The 19,342-nt window shown below is 39.5% G+C and overlaps 1 protein-coding gene across 1 annotated transcript; it reads left to right on the top strand.

Moving 5' to 3' along the window:
- Positions 1 to 12,742: 12,742 nt before the first annotated feature.
- Positions 12,743 to 13,432, top strand: LOC110901702. The gene has a single exon (XM_022148503.1). It carries the CDS (start codon positions 12,743 to 12,745, stop codon positions 13,430 to 13,432), a length of 690 nt encoding a protein of 229 aa, XP_022004195.1.
- Positions 13,433 to 19,342: the final 5,910 nt, after the last annotated feature.

Below are 19,342 nucleotides of genomic sequence, written 5' to 3'. Positions count from 1 at the left end.
GTTATACTGATTGATTAAAAGCCTGACATAGGAAGAGTTATGAAAGATTTTAATATGAATATTGTTGGCAAATGCGTTGAATGGATGGCAGATTTCGACCCAAGTGTATGGAAACAAGTTGACATGTGTTATGTTTAGGTTGAAAAGGAGTCAAATGAGTTGAAAGTTGTTTTGAACTGATTACAGTATCCTAAATTGTTTAACCCAAGTGTATTGAAATGAGTTTATATATGTTATATTGTCTCTAAAGTTATATCTGTAAATGCTACATACACTTTAGATTTTATCATTAACACGTTGCATTATTACCTTTACGGTTGAAAAGGAGTCAAATGAAAGAAATTTTGAAGTTATTACGGTATCCAAAACTGTTTAATTCCAAATGATGTATGCTATTATTTGATTGATATTGTATTTAAAATTATATTTGTAAATGCTATATACACTTTAGATTTTATGATAAAAATGTTGCATTATTACGCTTACCAAACTCTTTTACCCCTGTAAAACATGTTCAAATGTACTTGGTCACAAAAAATAAATAAATAAATAAAATGAATAAATAAATAAAATGATAGTTGTATAGAGTTCTAAATGCCATCTCGTGTTATGAGCTCAGCAAAGTTTCAAAAGAAGAACAATTTCTGTGAGTCCTTTTCTTATTGGTAGGGAGAAATAAGTGGAGGGTATGGAGAGCCTCATTTCCAAGGGGATGGGTCGTCACGTCACTGCCACGTAAGCGGGGCTTGAAGGGGATGGGTCTAGGGGGTGGGGGATGAACCCCTTTATATATATATATATATATGTATATGTATAGCTGTGTGTGTGTGAGGAGAGAGAATTTAGCCCCGTCAAGCACGTCATGTGGGAGCCGGGCCTGTTGGGGGCGGTGTTCCGGGGCGGCGCCGGGCCTCGCCGTGCCTTTGTCGTCCCCTATACCCTCTAGTCTAAAAGTTTGATTAAGATAGTTAAAATGTGACACGTGTGAAAGAAAAGACATCAACCTCAACCTCAAACATTAATACCTTTTTATTTTAACTAGTATTTATACCCGCCCGCGCATTGCTGCGGGGAAAACGGATAATCAACATCAAACTACAAACTCATATAACTGTAATATCCAAAAATATACTCCTATTACATCTGATAACCAAAAGTATACTCATTGCACTCTTGATGGTGGTTGGGCATTAAGCAAAACATGACCCAAGCAGTGAGAGCGATGCACCATGTTATTACTGCACATATAATCAAATAATCACAATAGTATCTTACTACAAGAATCACAAATAGTATCTTACTACAAGGGCATAGTGAAAATCTTTTGTAAGCAAACATGGTAAGATGCAACGAACCATCTTTGCAAGAATTCTTGCCAAGCATGTCTAGTTCAGAGATGGCTTCATCACATGCCTACAATAGAGCACAACCATATAATTATAGTACACATCTATTAACAGAAGGTACTTATCACTTCTATATATGTTAAATTTAAGAATTACCATGGATGGTGAACATGGCGTCATAATAGTTGTGATTAAGGATCCATATACTTGGATCTTCCATTTAGAAGAATGAATGTTAGATGAATAAATATTAAAATACGTTTTAACTAAAAAATGGGACCCATGGGTCAAACTGGTGAAATAGGTCGAATTCACCCAAAGCGTGTATGTGTTTTATGTATATAACCTAGTATATCGCTATATATAAAATATTAGATAAACCAAGATTATTCCATCGCTTCATTGAATTCATGCTTGGTTCTATCCACGAAACAAAACTCTATCATATCATCTAGTTTGGTGAAAAATTAAATTGAAGCTGCAATCCATGGGCCAACTTAACAGGATCAACAGTATTCAACCAAATTTTGGACCTATAGAATAAAAAATCATCATCATACTGTGTTTTGGGAAGCATATCTAGGAATCAAAAACATGGAAACAAAGGAACATGTAGACAAATCACATTAAAGTCAATAATCAGTTGACCTTTTTTGCTCTAAATTTGATTAATTTGACCCATTACCATGATCTTACTCTTTTGTTAGCTATCACAACCTTCTAACCACTAATGAATTAAGTAAAACTAAAATCTTCTTAACTTTATATCTAGTGTGGGAATCTTTCTCTGTAAGATTTTACAAAAGAGCCTCTTTAACTTCAAAAGTCATATTTTTGTAGCTGACAAATAACATAGTTGCTCTAAACCAAGATTGAACCTCTGAATATGCAATGCTTTAAGAGTTTCTCAAGATAGTGACTAATTTAAGGCTTGGTTTCTCCATGCTAATATTACCAAAATAATAAACCTAACTTATAAAAATCATAAAATCTGGAGCAAAATTGAGTCCTAAATTACTTTTCCATAAGTGTATAAGATCGAAAAGTAATTTCAAAACATAATATAATCAACATCAACGAAGATAAGTTTGGTAAACTGTAAGAAGAAAACGTAAGATGTACCTGGTGAAAACAACGGAGACTGAAGTGAAAATAAACAGGAGGAATGATAGGGATGACTGCACCACGACAATCCTACGACACAAAAACTGACAATTGTCGCCGGCTCGTCGCCCCTACCCACCAACAGCCCTCTTCTACCATGTCTGCCCGCCCAAGCAACCGATTCCACTCATCTTCTCCGCCGTGAAACCACACCACCATCATCGGTCGCTGTGAAATCCCCAAACGCACCACCGTTACCTACGCCGAGATCCACAAGCAGCATCACCGGTCGCCGGCCAGCACCCACTCCCATCGTTATCTCTCTCTCTCTCTCTGATCGACACTCCGACGCACACAAGCAAGACCACCGGAGTCCTCAAGATAAAGTGGCCGGCCGGAGGCCATGCCTGGCACCCGCTCCCGTCAGCAGGGGACAAAATGGGTGAGTGGCATCGTTATTTGAACGGTAAAATTACGTAAGTACCCCTGAGAACTGTTCCTAACACCTTTCATCATTTGTTATTATATATAATATAATATAATATAATTAGAACGTTATTAAAATAATAAACAACCTACAAGGGGGCTCTACACTGTGTCATTTATGTCAGATCTTGCTAATTAAAAAAAATACAAATAGACGCATTTTAATTTTCTAATCTTTATACAAACTCAAATTCATGCAATGTCAAATTGAGAAACAGCCATAAATGGATCATGGATGCAGAGGCGTCTCTGAGAATTCATATATCCTGTTCGAGCTTGAAAAAATGTGCCCTTCCGTTATGTTTTGTTATTATTTAAAAAAAATCAAATTAGTATTGGGTTCAATAAACCTAATTCCAAGTGGGCTGAATTCTAAACCATAAAAAATGATTTGTAAATGGGCCTATATTGGTACCGGTATGTGTTTACTATTTAGAAAAAATAACATATACGCATCGGATTTTTTTTTAAAATCGCATGCCCCTCGAAATCGCGGGCCTTGTGCGGAGGTCCTCCCCGCACACCATCAAAGCCTCCCATGCATGGATGAATTGACTCCATATAGCAAACATAACAAACAATAGAAAATGGGAATTAAATTTATACATAACTAAAACTATCTAATTAAGGACATACCTTTGATTTTAGTTTAGATTGCTAGTAGATATTCTGCAAAGTCTGAGTTGATAGCCTATGAATGTAAAGCAAAAAAAAAAAAAAAAAAAAACTAAAGGATTAGCATGGTTTTATAATCGAGGGAAAACATAAAAGGGGGCCGGACACGTAGGTGTGACGCGCAACAAAAAAAAAATGCACAAAACGATACAGTAGGCATGCAACTCTATGTACTGTCGCCGGAAGTTTAACTCGACTAAATAGCCTTATATGACGCCTTTCTTGAGTTGAGTATTATAAACCCAACACAACTTTCACCACTAACATTTGCTGCTCAACATCTTCTCACAAAACCATTCGAGATCCAAAGGTTATCAGAATTTAGAAGAACCATTGTATCAAACTCCAATCTAACAGAAGTTAGTTGTTAGATCTAAAGAGAAGCGAAACATGCAAGCCGATCGGAATGATATAAAGTGATAAATGGTCCACCTCGTGTCTCTCAGTTGTCATAGGTAACGCTGATCTACTCAGATAACATACACACACCTTGAATCAGTTCGCCAAATCCCTAATCTAACCATAAGAACACCAATAAAATCAAAATAAAATGAGTAAAGAACAAAAAAAACATCAATAATATCAAATTCAGCAAAACCATTACATATAGAAACCCCGCAATAATATGAAATTCAGATAAGTAAAGCTCAAAATCGAAGAACAAACCAGACCAGAAATCGAAGAAACGGGAAAAAAACATGCCATAAAGCCGACAAACTCCGATCATCTACGTCGGCGGGTTCAAAGCGGAACCCTAGCCACCGCAGAACTGAGCATTCCACTCATCGCAACCGTCGTTTAGTAGGACAGTGAGGCAATGGGGCGTTGGAGTCCACTCATCCCCGTCGACGGGTGGTAGGGTCGTGAAGCGGTGGGCTGATGGAGTTCTGTACACGTCTCTCTCTCTCCATCTCAGTCTATGCCTAGGTTAAAGAAGAAAACAAAATAAAGAAGCCACCTAAACCCACTCACAATACACGTGGCATTCAACAAAGAAATCACAACCCATGATGCCAAACGTGCAACATGATTAAAATAGTGAAAATGTGACACGTGTGAAAGAAAAGACATCAACCTCAACCTCAAACATTAATACCTTTTTATTTTAATGTGAGTGGATACATGGGTGAAGGGTTTGATCCTAAATGGCGTGCATAGTCATATGCGTACGCAATCACATCCACAATTAAGACAAACACTCAACAGTCCTTAGAGTTTCCCTACTTGGGAACACCCGTGCACATGCACGATGACAACCCACGTAAAGGACATCTAGTACATACGACAACAGCATGCAACCAATTAGGTTGCAGCAGACTCTGCAATTACATCTCCCACGATGGAGGATTCGTGCAGGGGACAACAAGTACGAAAGGATATGCATACATGGCACCACTCAGCTGTTGCCGAACGCTCTTCCACGATCTCCACTAATGGCTGATGACAGACCCGATAAAGAGTACACCTGGACGATGACGTGTAGCCAATCACGTAAACGCCATGACGCCTCTCCCTCTGTAGACACTAACTGTCGTGTCAGAGGGGACCAGGAGGATATTCCCCAATAGCTGTTGGTGATCAGAGGTGGGTTATAACAAACGAACAACTGTTATGAATGAATCAGTCGGCACACTTTATTAATACAAAAGATTTTGGAGTACAAAACAAAAGAAATTGAAAGAAATTTTCGACGGATGATTAAAACAAAACCTACTGTTACGTTAAATAGCCAATAAAATAACTAAGTGTGCTAGAATTTTGGATCTCTTTTACTGCTTCCTCCAACGTACACATGAACGTTGGGCCCCTTTTATTCGGTCAACATCTGACTTTTCAACAGTGCTACATCAACCAATATTCTCCCCCTGATGTGGACATAACTCTTCACATTCCTTTACTCCTATCAAGTTCTTCATTTCAGCAAACTTCAACCTTGGAAGTGATTTAGTAAATATGTCCGCCTTTTGCAAATTACCATTGACATGTTTCACAACGATCAGACCTCGTTCCACACACTCCCGTATGAAGTGATATTTAGTATCTATATGCTTGCTACGACCATGGAAAACCGAGTTTTTCATTAGAACTATCGCACCTTCGTTGTCGACCATCAACTCTACGCATTACGGCTCACTTCCACTGACTTCACTTAGCAAATTCTGCAGCCATAAGGCTTGACACGCAGCAGTTGTGGCAGCCATGAACTCCGCCTCACACGAGGAGAGTGCAACTATGCGTTGCTTTTGAGAAGACCAAGTGATAACATTGTTTGCAAAATAGAATACGGTACCAGATATGCCTCTTCGGTCTTCAACATCGGTGCCAAAACTGCTATCACTATATCCGACTAGTCTTCCATCTCCCCCGGCTTGGTACTTCAGCCCATTGTGAATCGTCCCTTTAATATACCGTATTATGTGCTTGACTGCTGTGAGATGTGACTATTTAGGATTTTCCATGTACCGGCTCAATACTCTAACTGAGTAGCAAAGGTCTGGTCGCGTATGCAGCAAATATCAGAGACTCCCTATGAGCCTTCGGTAGTGAGTCGGGTCAACTGTCACACCCTGCTAGTAGCGGAAGCGTATTGTGTGTGACGTAAGAAAGGTAATCATTGCATCCAAATGTATTAACAACATGAACCAACAACGATGCCATAGATATATAGTTTTCAACAAAAGATTACAAGTTTTCAACTACGTTTGACATAGCATAGTTCTAAGTTATTTACACATAACAAAAGATAGCTTTTGACATAAAACATAGTAAGGTTTTGTCCACTATATACCCATACGAAGTTGGGATATAAAAGACAAACCCTCCAAAAGTGGCCATCGTTGTCATTTGTTTTCCCGAATCCCATAGTGAATCACCGGCTCAAGACCTGTTTCCTGAAATACATGTAGTTTTAAAAAGTCAACAAAAGTTGAGCGAGTTCATGCAGTATTTGTTATCATATGAAATCTCGTAAATGTTATCTTGTAATCATGGTATGTTCTGATTCATTCATGGAGTCTGTTAAGGATCTATCAGTGGGTAGCGAGCCCCCTGACATAATGTACCATAAGTAAATAACCAAACCGAGAACACTTTGTCATCATTTGGGATCACAAAAGCACTCCAGGGTATACCAACCAGGAGTGGGGCGTGCCTCAAGCCCAATAGATCTACACCTTTTGCACCTTGGTCACTAAGTGATTAATGGTTACTAATGTTATCTCCCTACTTATGCACATTGATCATGTTATCTACTACTCCGTAACTAACATACCAATAGTTTTAACATGTATTTCCCCTCGATGTTTTTGAAAACAAAACATTGAAAACAGTGAAAGGAGGGACATGAACTCACAAGTTTGCGTTCCGTGTATTATGATATCAAAGTGAGCGTCCGTACGTATCAATAACCTACATGTGTACTAATCTCGTTAGACACTAGGTCTTTCAGACCCCGTACAAGTTGTTCATCTTGAATTCTTTATTATGTTCTCGTTTGTCATTTTTGGAACAACCTTGTATTTTAGAGCGTTGATAGTTTACTCGCTCGATTGTTATGTGTATACATGTATTCTATTCGTATTGAATTCGTAAGCGTATTCATGTATTCTATGTGTATTGACTTATGTGTGATCGGCTTCGTTCTTCACACGTCCTCGTGCAGTGCACGCATGTCATTGAGCCTTTGCTCATGTCATTGGGCCGAGCCCATGTCATTGGGCCGAGCCCATGTCATCTATGTTATCGTATCTAACCATGTTTTAATGTTATTGGGCCGAGCCCATGTCATTGGGACGAGCCCGTGTTATCTATGTTATTGGGCCTAACCCATGTTTTATTGTTATTGGGCCGAGCCCATGTTATCTATGTTATCGGGCCTGACCCATGTTTTATTGTTATTGGGCCGAGCCCATTACTAACTTTGATAGGCCCAATTCTAACTTTATGAGTCCATTAACATAATCTTGCAATTTTTTACCAAAATGTTACCAAGTAGCAAACTTTAAATAAGTTCATTTTTCCTATGAAAAATACTTGGTAATTTTTATAGTTTTCGACTTTCCGGATTCTTGTTATAGGTCACTTACATATGTGCTCGTTTAAACGTCGAAAATATGTTATTTTAGACTCGACTTTGTAGTAACTTGTTTACGGTGCCGATATGCCCAATTTGTTGTTGTCAAGTGTTACGTATTTCCATTTCGGCCATTTTATTTAATTGTCCGATTTTACTAGCATTTCTTGGACCATGTAGGAACATGTATGTGTATTTATTTTGATCACCCTTTAGGTATCTACTACATACACATATATAGCACACATTGCAAGCACTTAGAAAGTTTTCGAAAATATATAATTTTTCTTACCAAAAATTATATTTACACATTGTTATATTTTTATCCATTAATGTTTGTAAAAAAAATAAGTTTAAGTTCATAAGAACTTCTTGAATATTTAAACCTTAAATATTCCCATCAAAGTTTCCGTAATGATGTTTAAGACCACTAATCACGTTTAACATTGTTAATCACCCTTTAATCCCTTCTTTAATCGCGATTAGATTTTTAGAAAAATTCGCCATAGTTTCCCCTAAACTATGACGTTTCCCACGTTACAAAAATGCGCTTAAATCAATAACCAATTCACTAAATCATCATTATTCACCAAGTTTCTTTTGAACATGTTTATATGTTAACATAACTTCCACATTTCATGTACTTTCATAATACACTTTTTATACATAAAAGTTAGACCTTTTTAAGGTGATTTTCATAATAAACAAGTTGTTTAATTTATCTTGTAAAAACAAAGTTCACTTGACTTCCCAAGCTTATGTTTTAAACCTATTTAAACCCTTGTTTCTTTATGTAATCCAAAAATTATATGATTACTTCATGAAATGAGTATGATGATCTTTCTTGATTTAAACATAACCATGTTTAAATCACAAATTTATGTTCATCATGATAAGATGAACACAAATATAAAATACTACATGAAACTAACAACATGATCATCATAAATATAGCCTTTAACTCACTAATATTAACAAAAATAACATAATCAACAAGATCACATGAACATATTAACACTAGACAACATAAATCAACACATAATATATTCATATTTAGTGTTTATTAGCTTTGTGTTTAGGGTTTTTGATTATGTTTTTCTTGATTTACAAGATGATCAACTTGTACTTCTAATAAATACTAGTATTAAGAAGCTTAAATATGATGGTTTTAGAGCTTACAACTTTGCACTTGATGTTTAAGAAGATTAAGAAGATGTTTAAGCTCCAAGAACTCCCTAATGCTTCTCCATGCTTAATCCTTGCATTAATGACCTTAAAGTGCCATGAAAGTGAGTAATTTATGGTGTTTAATGGTCATTTATGGTGGGGTTTTGTGTTCTTCTTTGTGCCGTGAATAAGAGGACTCCAAATGGTGGTTTTGTGTTTTAAACTTTAATGAAATGAAGTAATAAATGATGGTGGTGTGTAGAGGTTATTATTTCATATCTTTTCAAGTCTTTAAAACCATACTTTCCTTCATACCCTCCATACATAAGATCTTCCACATTTCAACAAAAATCTTGTGAGTGGGACCCACTTTGACCAATTTCTAGAATGGGGGGGGGGTAAAGTGTAACTTTTTTTATAAAAAGTCTTAAAAATCTAGATATTTTGGTAATTAGGAGGTGTAGGGTGATTAGCATTTTAAGTACATCATTAGTAGGGTAATTAGGGATTAGGACTTTAATTATCATTAACTAGTTCACTAGACTAGTTAAAATAGTGTTTAATTAGTTTAAACGGTTCCCGGTTAAGCGCCGGTTCACCTATGATGCTTTTATGTCGTACCGATAAGGATTTTCAGTAAGTTGTTTTCTTGCATCCGAAAGTTGTATGAAGTGATTCCGAGTCCCAAATTTAGCTTAACTAGTTCACTAGAGTCTCCATTTGGTTGCTACGATGACGGAAATATTGCTTACTAGCTCGTCGGTTCGCTAACGGACTAGTTTAGTGCATGGCGATGTAATACCAGAAACTTGTGATTAGGAACATTCCATTGATATCATCCTATTGTTTTAGTGTGTTTTTCATCAATTGACATTATTCCGAAGTCCCGGAAATGCTTCGTTATAGGTTCGGACACGTTAAAAATGCTATATTTTAAGCCGAAACGGACATTTTTGAGATTAGGGCGTTATACCGGAAAGTCTTGTTTCTTTGCAAGATGTGTTTTCATAATAATGTTTTCTTATATAAATGGACTCAGTATGCTATCCGAGTGTTGTTTTTCAGCGTTTCGGTCTGATTTCACGGTTTGCTTGCATGAATAGTGTAACCGTGAATAGTGCACGCAACACTTTCTACCAACACTTTTAGGACATTGTTTGTTTGGTTTCGCATTACGACAAAAACCAACATATGTTTTAGCTTTGTTTTCTTGTCCTAACACTGTTATCCAGTATACGACACAGTTACGTAATTAAGTTACGCTAAATGCATGAGATTTAGAAATATAAATAGTGATTAGATTGTACGGAATTACCAGTTATTTGCCAGTTGTCACATCAACTTCTGCCCCTCTCCTTCTTTGGTTAGCTGCAACTTGTTTTCCATTGGATATTGAGCTGCATTACAATCAGCCACGCCTGCTAGTTTTAGAATCTTCTTTGCATAGGCTGATTGTTTGAGAGTAATACCTTTATCATTTTGTTGCACCTCAATGCCCAAATAATAAGACAATAAACCCAGATCACTCATATCAAAAAGTGTTTTCATCTTTTCTTTAAACTTATCAACATCTGATATATTTGACCCTGTCACGATTATGTCGTCAACATACACACCAACATTTAATTGAGAGCCTGACTTATTCAATGTGTACACTGCTTGCTCATGGACACACTTCTTGAAACCAAGTTCTTTCAAAGTCTTGCCCAACTTCGAATTCCATGCCCTCGGTGCTTGTCTCAACCCGTACAAGGCTTTGTGAAGCTTGTACACCAAGTGCTCTTTTCCTTTAACTTTGAATCCTTCCGGCTGGACTACGTAAACTTCTTCTTGAAGATCGCCGTTTAAAAACGCGGACTTGACGTCTAAATGATGAACAGGCCAGCCCTTTGATGCCGCTATTGCAATTATCAACCTAACTGTTTCCATCCTTGCTACTGGCGCGAAAGCATCTTCAAAATCAACTCCTTTCTGTTGCACATACCCTTTAGCCACCAAGCGAGCTTTATGCTTCGTTACGTTCCCGTGTGCATCTTTCTTCAACTTAAAAACCCACTTTAACCCAATTGCCTTTTGGTTTGGGGGCAGCTGTGTTAAAGTCCATGTTTGGTTTTTCTCTATCGATTCTAGCTCAGCTTGCATCGCCTTCCTCCAACTTTCCTCGCTTGATGCTTCTTTGTACGAGCTTGGTTCCTCATTTAGTAACAACAACTCATCCTGTTCATACATATCTTGGACCTCTTGTTCATTCATCGGTGTTGTTTCTTCATACAGTTCATCAACCGGTCTGAATCCTTGAAATGGCGAGTCATCGTATGGAGTTGTGAAATCAGTACTTGAGTTACTTGAAGTTCCAACATTCTCATTCTCTAGTGTATTTTTCCCACTGTTTGCATGAGGTGTACCTGCATTATCATGAATTGGTGAAGACAGATCATTGAAGGTAGGTGTGGGAGGGACCCGCTCTGCATCTTCACATGCATTGTCTCCATGCTCCATGTTTCCAGCTTGTACGGAGGTCCATGTTGATGGTGCCTTGTTGACTTGTACCTTTTGCCAAACCCATGCCTTTTTCTCATAAAAGGAGACATCACGTGATACTACAATCCTTTTCTCAGTAGGATTAAATAAACGATAAGCTTTACTTCCTGGTTCCCTTCCTAAATAAATCAATGGTTGACTTCTATCTTAATCGACCAGTTAGCTTCATAGCATATCCAACGCACCCAAATACCTTTAAGTATTTTAAATTTGGCTTTTTCTTCTTCCAAGCCTCATATGGAGTCTTGTTCTTCACTGCCTTCGTCACTATTCTGTTTAGTAGATATACCGCATGGCGTACAGCTTCTCCCCACAATGGCTCAGGCACATTCATAGACTTTAGCATGGACCGCGTCATTCCGAGCACGGTTCTGTTCCTACGCTCCACAACGCCGTTTTGTTGTGGAGTATAGGGAGCCGTTGTTTGTCTTTTGATACCCGTTTCATTGCAAAAGTCTATAAAAACTTGTGAGTTAAACTCCCCTCCAAGATCCGTTCTTAACATCTTGATCTTATATTTACTTTCTTTCTCGACCCGTGTCTTGAAAATCTTGAATTTTTCAAATGCTTCATTCTTTGTTTTTAACAAATATACCCACATATAACGGCTGAAATCATCAACTATCAAAAGAAAATACCGGTTACCTCCCCATGTTTGTGGTGTTATCGGACCGCAAAGGTCAGCATGCAATAGCTCCAATGGCTTCGTTGCTCTCCATTGTGCTTCTTTTGGAAAACTTTTCCGAGTCTGTTTAGCGACGAGACACGCTTCACACAACTGTTCGGGATGCGAGATGCATGGCAATCCTCTCACTAGTTTATTCTTTTCCATTGTTTCTACAACGTGAAAATTAGCATGGCCTAGCCTTGCATGCCATGTCCATGTTTCCTCATCCAGACTAGCTTTCAAACAGATTGGTTTAGCAAGTTTTAAAACTATTTTATATAGCCTGTTTGGTGATCTTTGAACCCTCATCACCAGTCTTTTATGGATATCAAACACCCTAAGAAACTCCTCATGCATCCACACATCATACCCATTTTCTGTTAATTGACCTAATAGAATATTATTATGTAATTATTGTTATTAATAGTTTCCACTTATATGAGATCTCAAATTGATCTCCTTTGTATTATTTAAACCCTTGAATGTTAATGAGAAAGATCAAGGTTTGACATTTATCTCTTCCAATATGGTATCATTGTAAAACCCTAACCCACTACCCCTTCCCTGCCGCCACCACCACAGCACCTCTGCTGTTCAATTTTTTATCTCTTTCTTCTCCAGCCCATCTCTTCGATCCCCCTACTGCACCTCTTGCTGTTTTTTTTCTGACCCAAACAGGTTCTCATGGCCGAGAAGATACACCCAGCCATTACCGTCAACAACATCAGAAACTCCATACCTGTCCTCCTTGAATTCGAATCCAGCCAATATGGCCTGTGGTCGGAACTATTTCAAAACCACTGCCGTGCTTTTCAGGTCATCGACCACCTCTCTCCTCCTGCCACCACAACTGCGTCATCTTCTTCGGAGGGTGACAAAGACAAAGACAAAACCTCCAAACCTACGGATGAACTCTGGTCTCGGCTAGACGCCATTGTCAAACAATGGATCTACGGGACTATTTCTAATGATCTCCTCAATACTATTGTCGTCCCCAACATGTCAGCCTATGATGCTTGGTCAGCCATTGAAGGTCTCTTTCAGGACAACAAAAACTCTCGTGCCACATATCTCATGCAGAAATTTGCCACCACTCGTTTAGATGGTTTTCCTAATATGTCCGCATATTGTCAAGCCATCAAGTCCCTTACTGACCAACTTGCTAATGTCGGTGCCCCACTTGATAATAAACGTCTTGTTGTACACCTTCTTGCTAGTCTCACGGATCAGTACGAAGGCATATCCACCATCCTCCAACAAAAAGAACCCACCCCTTCGTTCTATGAAACACAATCACAACTGTGCATGATAGAAAGTCAAAGGGCCGAGAAAGCCTTGTATGCCGCTAACCTCGCCAATCAAGCAATTTTTTGATAAAAATGGGGTACTTTTCCATCTTTCCTGCCCCTATTGTCACGACCCCCGATCCACCCTGGACGGAATCGGGAGCCGCGAGCAGCCAAGCGGTACCGGTGGTTATTTTTGAAAACATTGCAGCGGAAATTTCATCAGGACCGTGAGTTAGGAAAAATATCAGAGTTTAGAAACACCGGATTTTTATTTATTTTAAACAGATGGGGATAAACCCACATTTTATAAAGGTAGCTTTTAATATGGATAAACATGATCACATAAAACAAATTTTCTTAATTTAATTTAATTAATAAATCAAGCCACTTCTGTAAGCCTTTTGGTGCCGTATCCAGCTCTTATTCCAATCTACTGTAATTACCTGAAATGCATTTTAAAAAGTTTTTGTCAGCAGGAAATACTGAGTGAGTTCATTCGGTTTGCACAAAATGACCCGTAGTTATAATTTACAGTATTAAGAGCGATTACAATGCCTATACATGTCAACCATATACCCACGGTATTTGTCACTCGACCACCCATTGGCTATTTCGTTTTGCAATGGTGTCTGTAACTATGGTCATATCACCCCTTGGCTATCTCGTTATCCAATGGTGATGGATTAACAAGTAACGTATACAAAACCCCACATGCCGGCTGTAATGAAGACTACAAAGACTTAATCCCTGTAATTATAACTTTGAAAACAAACATGATTTTGAAAGCAAGTTTGGTAAAAAGAGAATGACTCACATTATAATAACATGCAGTATTGATTTAACAAGCTTCCTGATTCAAGTTCCTCTGAGAATTAGCATCTACTTTGATTGTAAGTGTATGGGGTAGAGTTTAGCCTACTGATAAGCCTGATAACCTAATTTAAACAATAATGCACACGAAACTAGGTAAGTAACTGAATACAACTTTTTACGATAAGCTCACGAGATTAAAACCTTCACGACGAATGACAAAGTGCGATACTTAAACATCCAGCGGATTCGCAACAAGTAACAGAGTATAGCCCGAGTTCGGGCGACACTCAAACATCCTGTCGGAATCACGAGGAATGAAAAAGTATAACCCAGGTTTGAGCAGCACTTAAACATCCCTCGGATAGTTTAAATCGATCGGATATTGAATCGTAGCAGTGACCGAGTTAATACCCTGTATCGTAGCAGCGCCTCACTATTTTGAAAGTAATATACGAACAGAATTATAAAGAGTTTGAAATTTTCGTCGACACCATCGAACTGCTCAGGTAGCTGAAATTGGGTTCTCTCGCGGCCCGCGTAAGCCTCTGGCCAAACCTTACGAGGCCCGCGTGGAAGTGTGGATTAGATCGGAGGTTGCTGAGTCACCGATGGTCGCGACAGGTGTGACGACATGTGGCCTTCATGCATATCCGGAGACCTGCAAGCTGTCGCGGCCCGCGTGACCTGAATTCCAGCGGACCTTGACTAGTTCGATATTACTTCTCCTTGTCTTGTGGACCTTCCGGTCCATAACCTCAACGGGTTCTTCGGTAAACTGGAGCGTGTTGTCTACATGAATTTCATCCGCTGGAATGATAACTGTATCAACGGTCGGACTTTTCTTGAGATTCGACACATGAAATGTGTCGTGTACATTACTGAGTTCTTCTGGCAGTTTCAACTTGTACGCGACGGTACCGATCTTTTCTAGAATCTCAAATGGCCCAATGTATCTCGGGTTTAGTTTTCCGCGTTTCCCGAATCTAGCTACGCCTTTCCAAGGTGAGACCTTCAGTAAGACTTTGTCTCCGACCTCGAAGACTAATGGTTTACGTCTTCTGTCCGCGTAGCTCTTTTGTCTGTCACGAGCCACTTTGATACGGTCTCGTATCTTTGCTATCTTGTCAGTAGTCTCTTGGACTAGTTCAGGGCTAATGAGTTGTTTGTCTCCGACTCCCGCCCAACACAGCGGTGATCGGCACTTCCGTCCGTATAGTGCTTCGTATGGGGCAGCTTTGATGCTTGTGTGATAACTGTTATTATAGGGAAAACTCCACCAACGGTAAATGAGTATCCCAGTTTCCGCCCAAACCATCACACAGGCGCGAAGCATGTCCTCCAACGTTTGGATGGTTCGTTCGCTTTGTCCATCGATTTGCGGATGAAATGATGTGCTTAGATCCAGACGAGATTCAAGCGATTCCGGATATGATTGCCATATTCTTGACACAAAGCGACCATCGCGATCCGAGATTATTGAAATAGGTACTCCTTGACGTGCTATTATTTCTTTGAGATAAAGCTCAGCTAACTTCTCTGTACTGTCTTTCTCGCGAGTTGGCAATAAGTGAGCTGACTTGGTTAATCGATCGACGATAACCCAAATCATGTCATGACCTCGAGAGGTCGGTGGGAGTCCTGTAATGAAATCTATTGATATATGTTCCCATTTCCAAACGGGAATCTCGGGTTGCTGTAATAGTCCAGATGGCTTTTGATACACGGCCTTGACCTTTGCACAAGTTAGGCATTTCCCAACGTAGGTCGCACCATCTCCTTTGAAGTTAGGCCACCAGTAATATTCCTTTACATCCTGATACATCTTATCAGATCCGGGATGTATTGAATATTTTAACTTATGTGCTTCATCCAACACTAAGTCTAGCAATCTGCCAAAGTAAGGAATCCAGATTCTTCCCATGAAGTACCTTGTGCCATCTTTGATCTCTTCCAGTCGTTTCTCTAATCCTCGCAAGGATTCTGCTTGAATGTTCTCCGGCTTTAGAGCTTCTAGTTGTGCATCGCGCACACGAGTAGTGAAGTTCTTCTGAATGGTTAACTCTAAAGCTCATACTCGTAAAGTTTTGACTCACTCTTTCCGGCTCAAAGTATCCGCCACAACATTTGCTTTGCCCGGATGGTACTTGATTTCACAGTCATAGTCATTCAACAATTCTACCCATCGCCGCTGGCGCATGTTTAATTCTTTTTGATTGAATATGTGTTGAAGACTTTTATGGTCTGTGAATGTGGTACACATAGTACCATAGAGACAGTGACGCCAAATCTTTAAAGCGAATACCACTGCGCCCAACTTCAGGTTGTGAGTGGTATAATTCTTTTCATGAACTTTCAATTGTCGTGACGCGCACGCGATGACTTTTTCACGTTGCATTAGAACACAACCCAAACCTTGGTGCGATGCATCACAATACACCACAAAGTCATCAGTACCGTCAGGGAGTGATAAGGTTGGTGCTTGGCATAGTTTATCCTTGAGTGTTTGAAATGCCACCTCTTGTTTTTCACCCCAATCGAACTTTTTATCCTTTTGAGTGAGTGAGGTTAGCGGTTGAGAAATTTTTTTAGAAATTTCTCGATGAATCTTCGATAGTATCCCGCTAAACCCAGAAATTGTCTTACTTCCGTTAGGGTCTTTGGAATGCTCCAGCTCTTTATAGCTTCTATCTTAGCTGGGTCCACATGAATTCCATTCTCGTTCACGATGTGATCGAGAAATTGGACCTCGCGAATCCAAAATTTCGCATTTTGAGAATTTAGCATACAAGTGTTGTTTCTTAAGTAGCTCCGGAATAGTTCTCAAGTGTTGCTCATGTTCCACCTTGGTTCATGAGTATATTAAAATGTCATCAATGAATACGATCACGAACTTGTCGAGATATGGCTTAGATACCCGATTCATCAAATCCATGAATACGGCGGGAGCGTTTGTTAAGCCAAAGGGCATAACAAGGAACTAGTAATGCCCATTGCGAGTCCTGAACGCTATCATATGAATGCTTTCCTCTTGGATCCACAGCTGATGGTGTTCGGATCTTAGATCAATTTTGGAATAGAAGCTAGAACCTTGTAACTGATCGAACAAGTCGTCAATCCTTGGTAAAGGATACCGGTTCTTTATGGTTAACTTGTTCAGTTCTCGGTAATCTATACACATTCGAAAGGTTCTGTCTTTCTTCTTGACAAATAGCACCGGAGCTCCCCAAGGTGAGAAACTCGGTCTATTGAATCCTTTGTCAAACAATTCCTGAAACTGAATAAATAACTCTTGCATCTCCGAGGGTGCGAGTCTATATGAAGCTTTCGCCACCGGTGCAGCTCCTGGCATAAGATCGATACTGAATTCGACTTGTCGCTGCGGAGGTAGTCCCGGCAAGTCTTTTGGAAAGACTTCAGGGTATTCCATTACCACAGGGATGTCCTCCACCTTGCGCTACTCGACCTTCTTGTCGACCACAGGGACAAGAAAGGCGATGTATCCTGTTCTCAGACTCTTCCGAGCCTTCATACAGTTGTTGGTCAGCAGCCGTGTGTCATGATTCTCTTTGTGCACCAAAATATGTTCTCTCATCAGACAGGGAAAAAAAATAATAGTTTTCGCAGCACAACTACTTCTGCTCGGTTGTCGGCCAACCAGTCTATGCTAGAAGTTAAGTCGTAACAACCTAATTGAATGAGTGAAAAGTCGTTACTGAATTTTCCTGCTCCAAGTTCGAGTGTGCATCCTTTGATGTCTTTCCTGACTTGACTAATTTACCATTGATCAATCCTATTGAATGGGAAGACGTCTTGTTTACTTGACTCGGCCAAGCATACTTTGAATTTTATGGGGATGAAGCCAATACCGACACCGGTGTTAAACAAAACGGATGCAACGGGTCAGTTGATAGGAACGTATCGGTGACCCTTAATGACTTCACATGACTTCGCTAATTCCTCATTAGCTAACTTGATAGAGCAAGACATGTTTAACCTACATGACTCTAATTCGTGTATATGCTTAGTATCTAAAGACACTAAGTTAAGCCGGCGTTGGTATCCAAAGAATTGATACATGATGGTTGTAGAGTAGAGCATACCCCTGGACTTCCTTACTCACTAGCTTGATTCATCCTTAATCGTCCATGCTCGTAGTGACCTCCTTGCCATAGTAAAAACCACCTCGTTCATTCTTAAATATGGCTAACTCATTAGTTTCTGTTTTGTGCCAAGTCTCACCACACTGCTACTCTTGTCACTTTTGCAGGTGCCCTCATGATGAAAGTTTCACCTATCTCATTCCAAGTTTTGACAAGTTATTAGCATACTTCTTAATGCGAGCATCGATTATGGCAGTAATCGCCTTCGCTTTGCGTGTCACGGGATTTCTCTTTCTCTTAACACCCTCCTTGGGCAGTCCCCCATCCTCACCACACCCTTGGCGAGACTAACTGAGAGAGTTACTTGAAAATAAATCTAGGTAGGGTGACATGATGTGATCATGATTCGGATCTCAGGGCTAAACCCCAAATGTAGCGCTCCGTGCGTTTAGATTCGAGTGTTATCCAATATGCAATCAATCCTTGACAGATTGTAGAGGCGTCAGGGTAACTAACAACATTAGCTCTAATCATGATCGAGTTCTAGAGCTCGGTCCCAAACTTGGAATTTTTCCACTAGCGAGCAATACTCTTCTCGCTTAAGATTCTTGAGTTCTTCCCACAATAACCTCTTGTTGTATTACTCCCTATAGTTTGCACTTGGAGATTCCACCAAGTTAATGCCTCATTCAACAGAAGGCTATTAGTTTACCCAAAATGTTTACTTAGGAGTACATTTATTAGCAAGGTTAACTGACTTCCTTGTCTTTAACTAACGGATAGAACTCACCGCACCTTCCGTATCAATGAGGTCTCGCGAGTTATAATCCGGAAAAGCCTTAGGATTAAAATCTGGTGTGATTGCATCTCCAAGTGTGGCATTGCCACTCATTCTCGTCCCATCGGGATTTGAACCACTTGAACTACCGGTACCATCAGTACCATCACTAGTGTCGACTTGACAACCTCATGTTGTTCCATATGACCTCTAGTTCAACTTTAATAGTAGGGCGCTGATTAACTGACCCTCTTCTAGGCGTAGATTTTCTTGTCGATGTCACGTTGTTTCCGATACATAGTAT

This window comes from Helianthus annuus, chromosome 13 (genome assembly GCF_002127325.2).
Source record: "Helianthus annuus cultivar XRQ/B chromosome 13, HanXRQr2.0-SUNRISE, whole genome shotgun sequence".
Taxonomy (NCBI): Eukaryota; Viridiplantae; Streptophyta; class Magnoliopsida; order Asterales; family Asteraceae; genus Helianthus; species Helianthus annuus.
This window is presented reverse-complemented; position numbering and strand designations above follow the sequence as displayed.

What these genes read in the sequence shown, in the direction of transcription:
- LOC110901702 (XM_022148503.1), top strand. Translation starts at nt 12,743, where the DNA reads ATGGCCGAGAAGATACACCCAGCCATTACCGTCAACAACATCAGAAAC.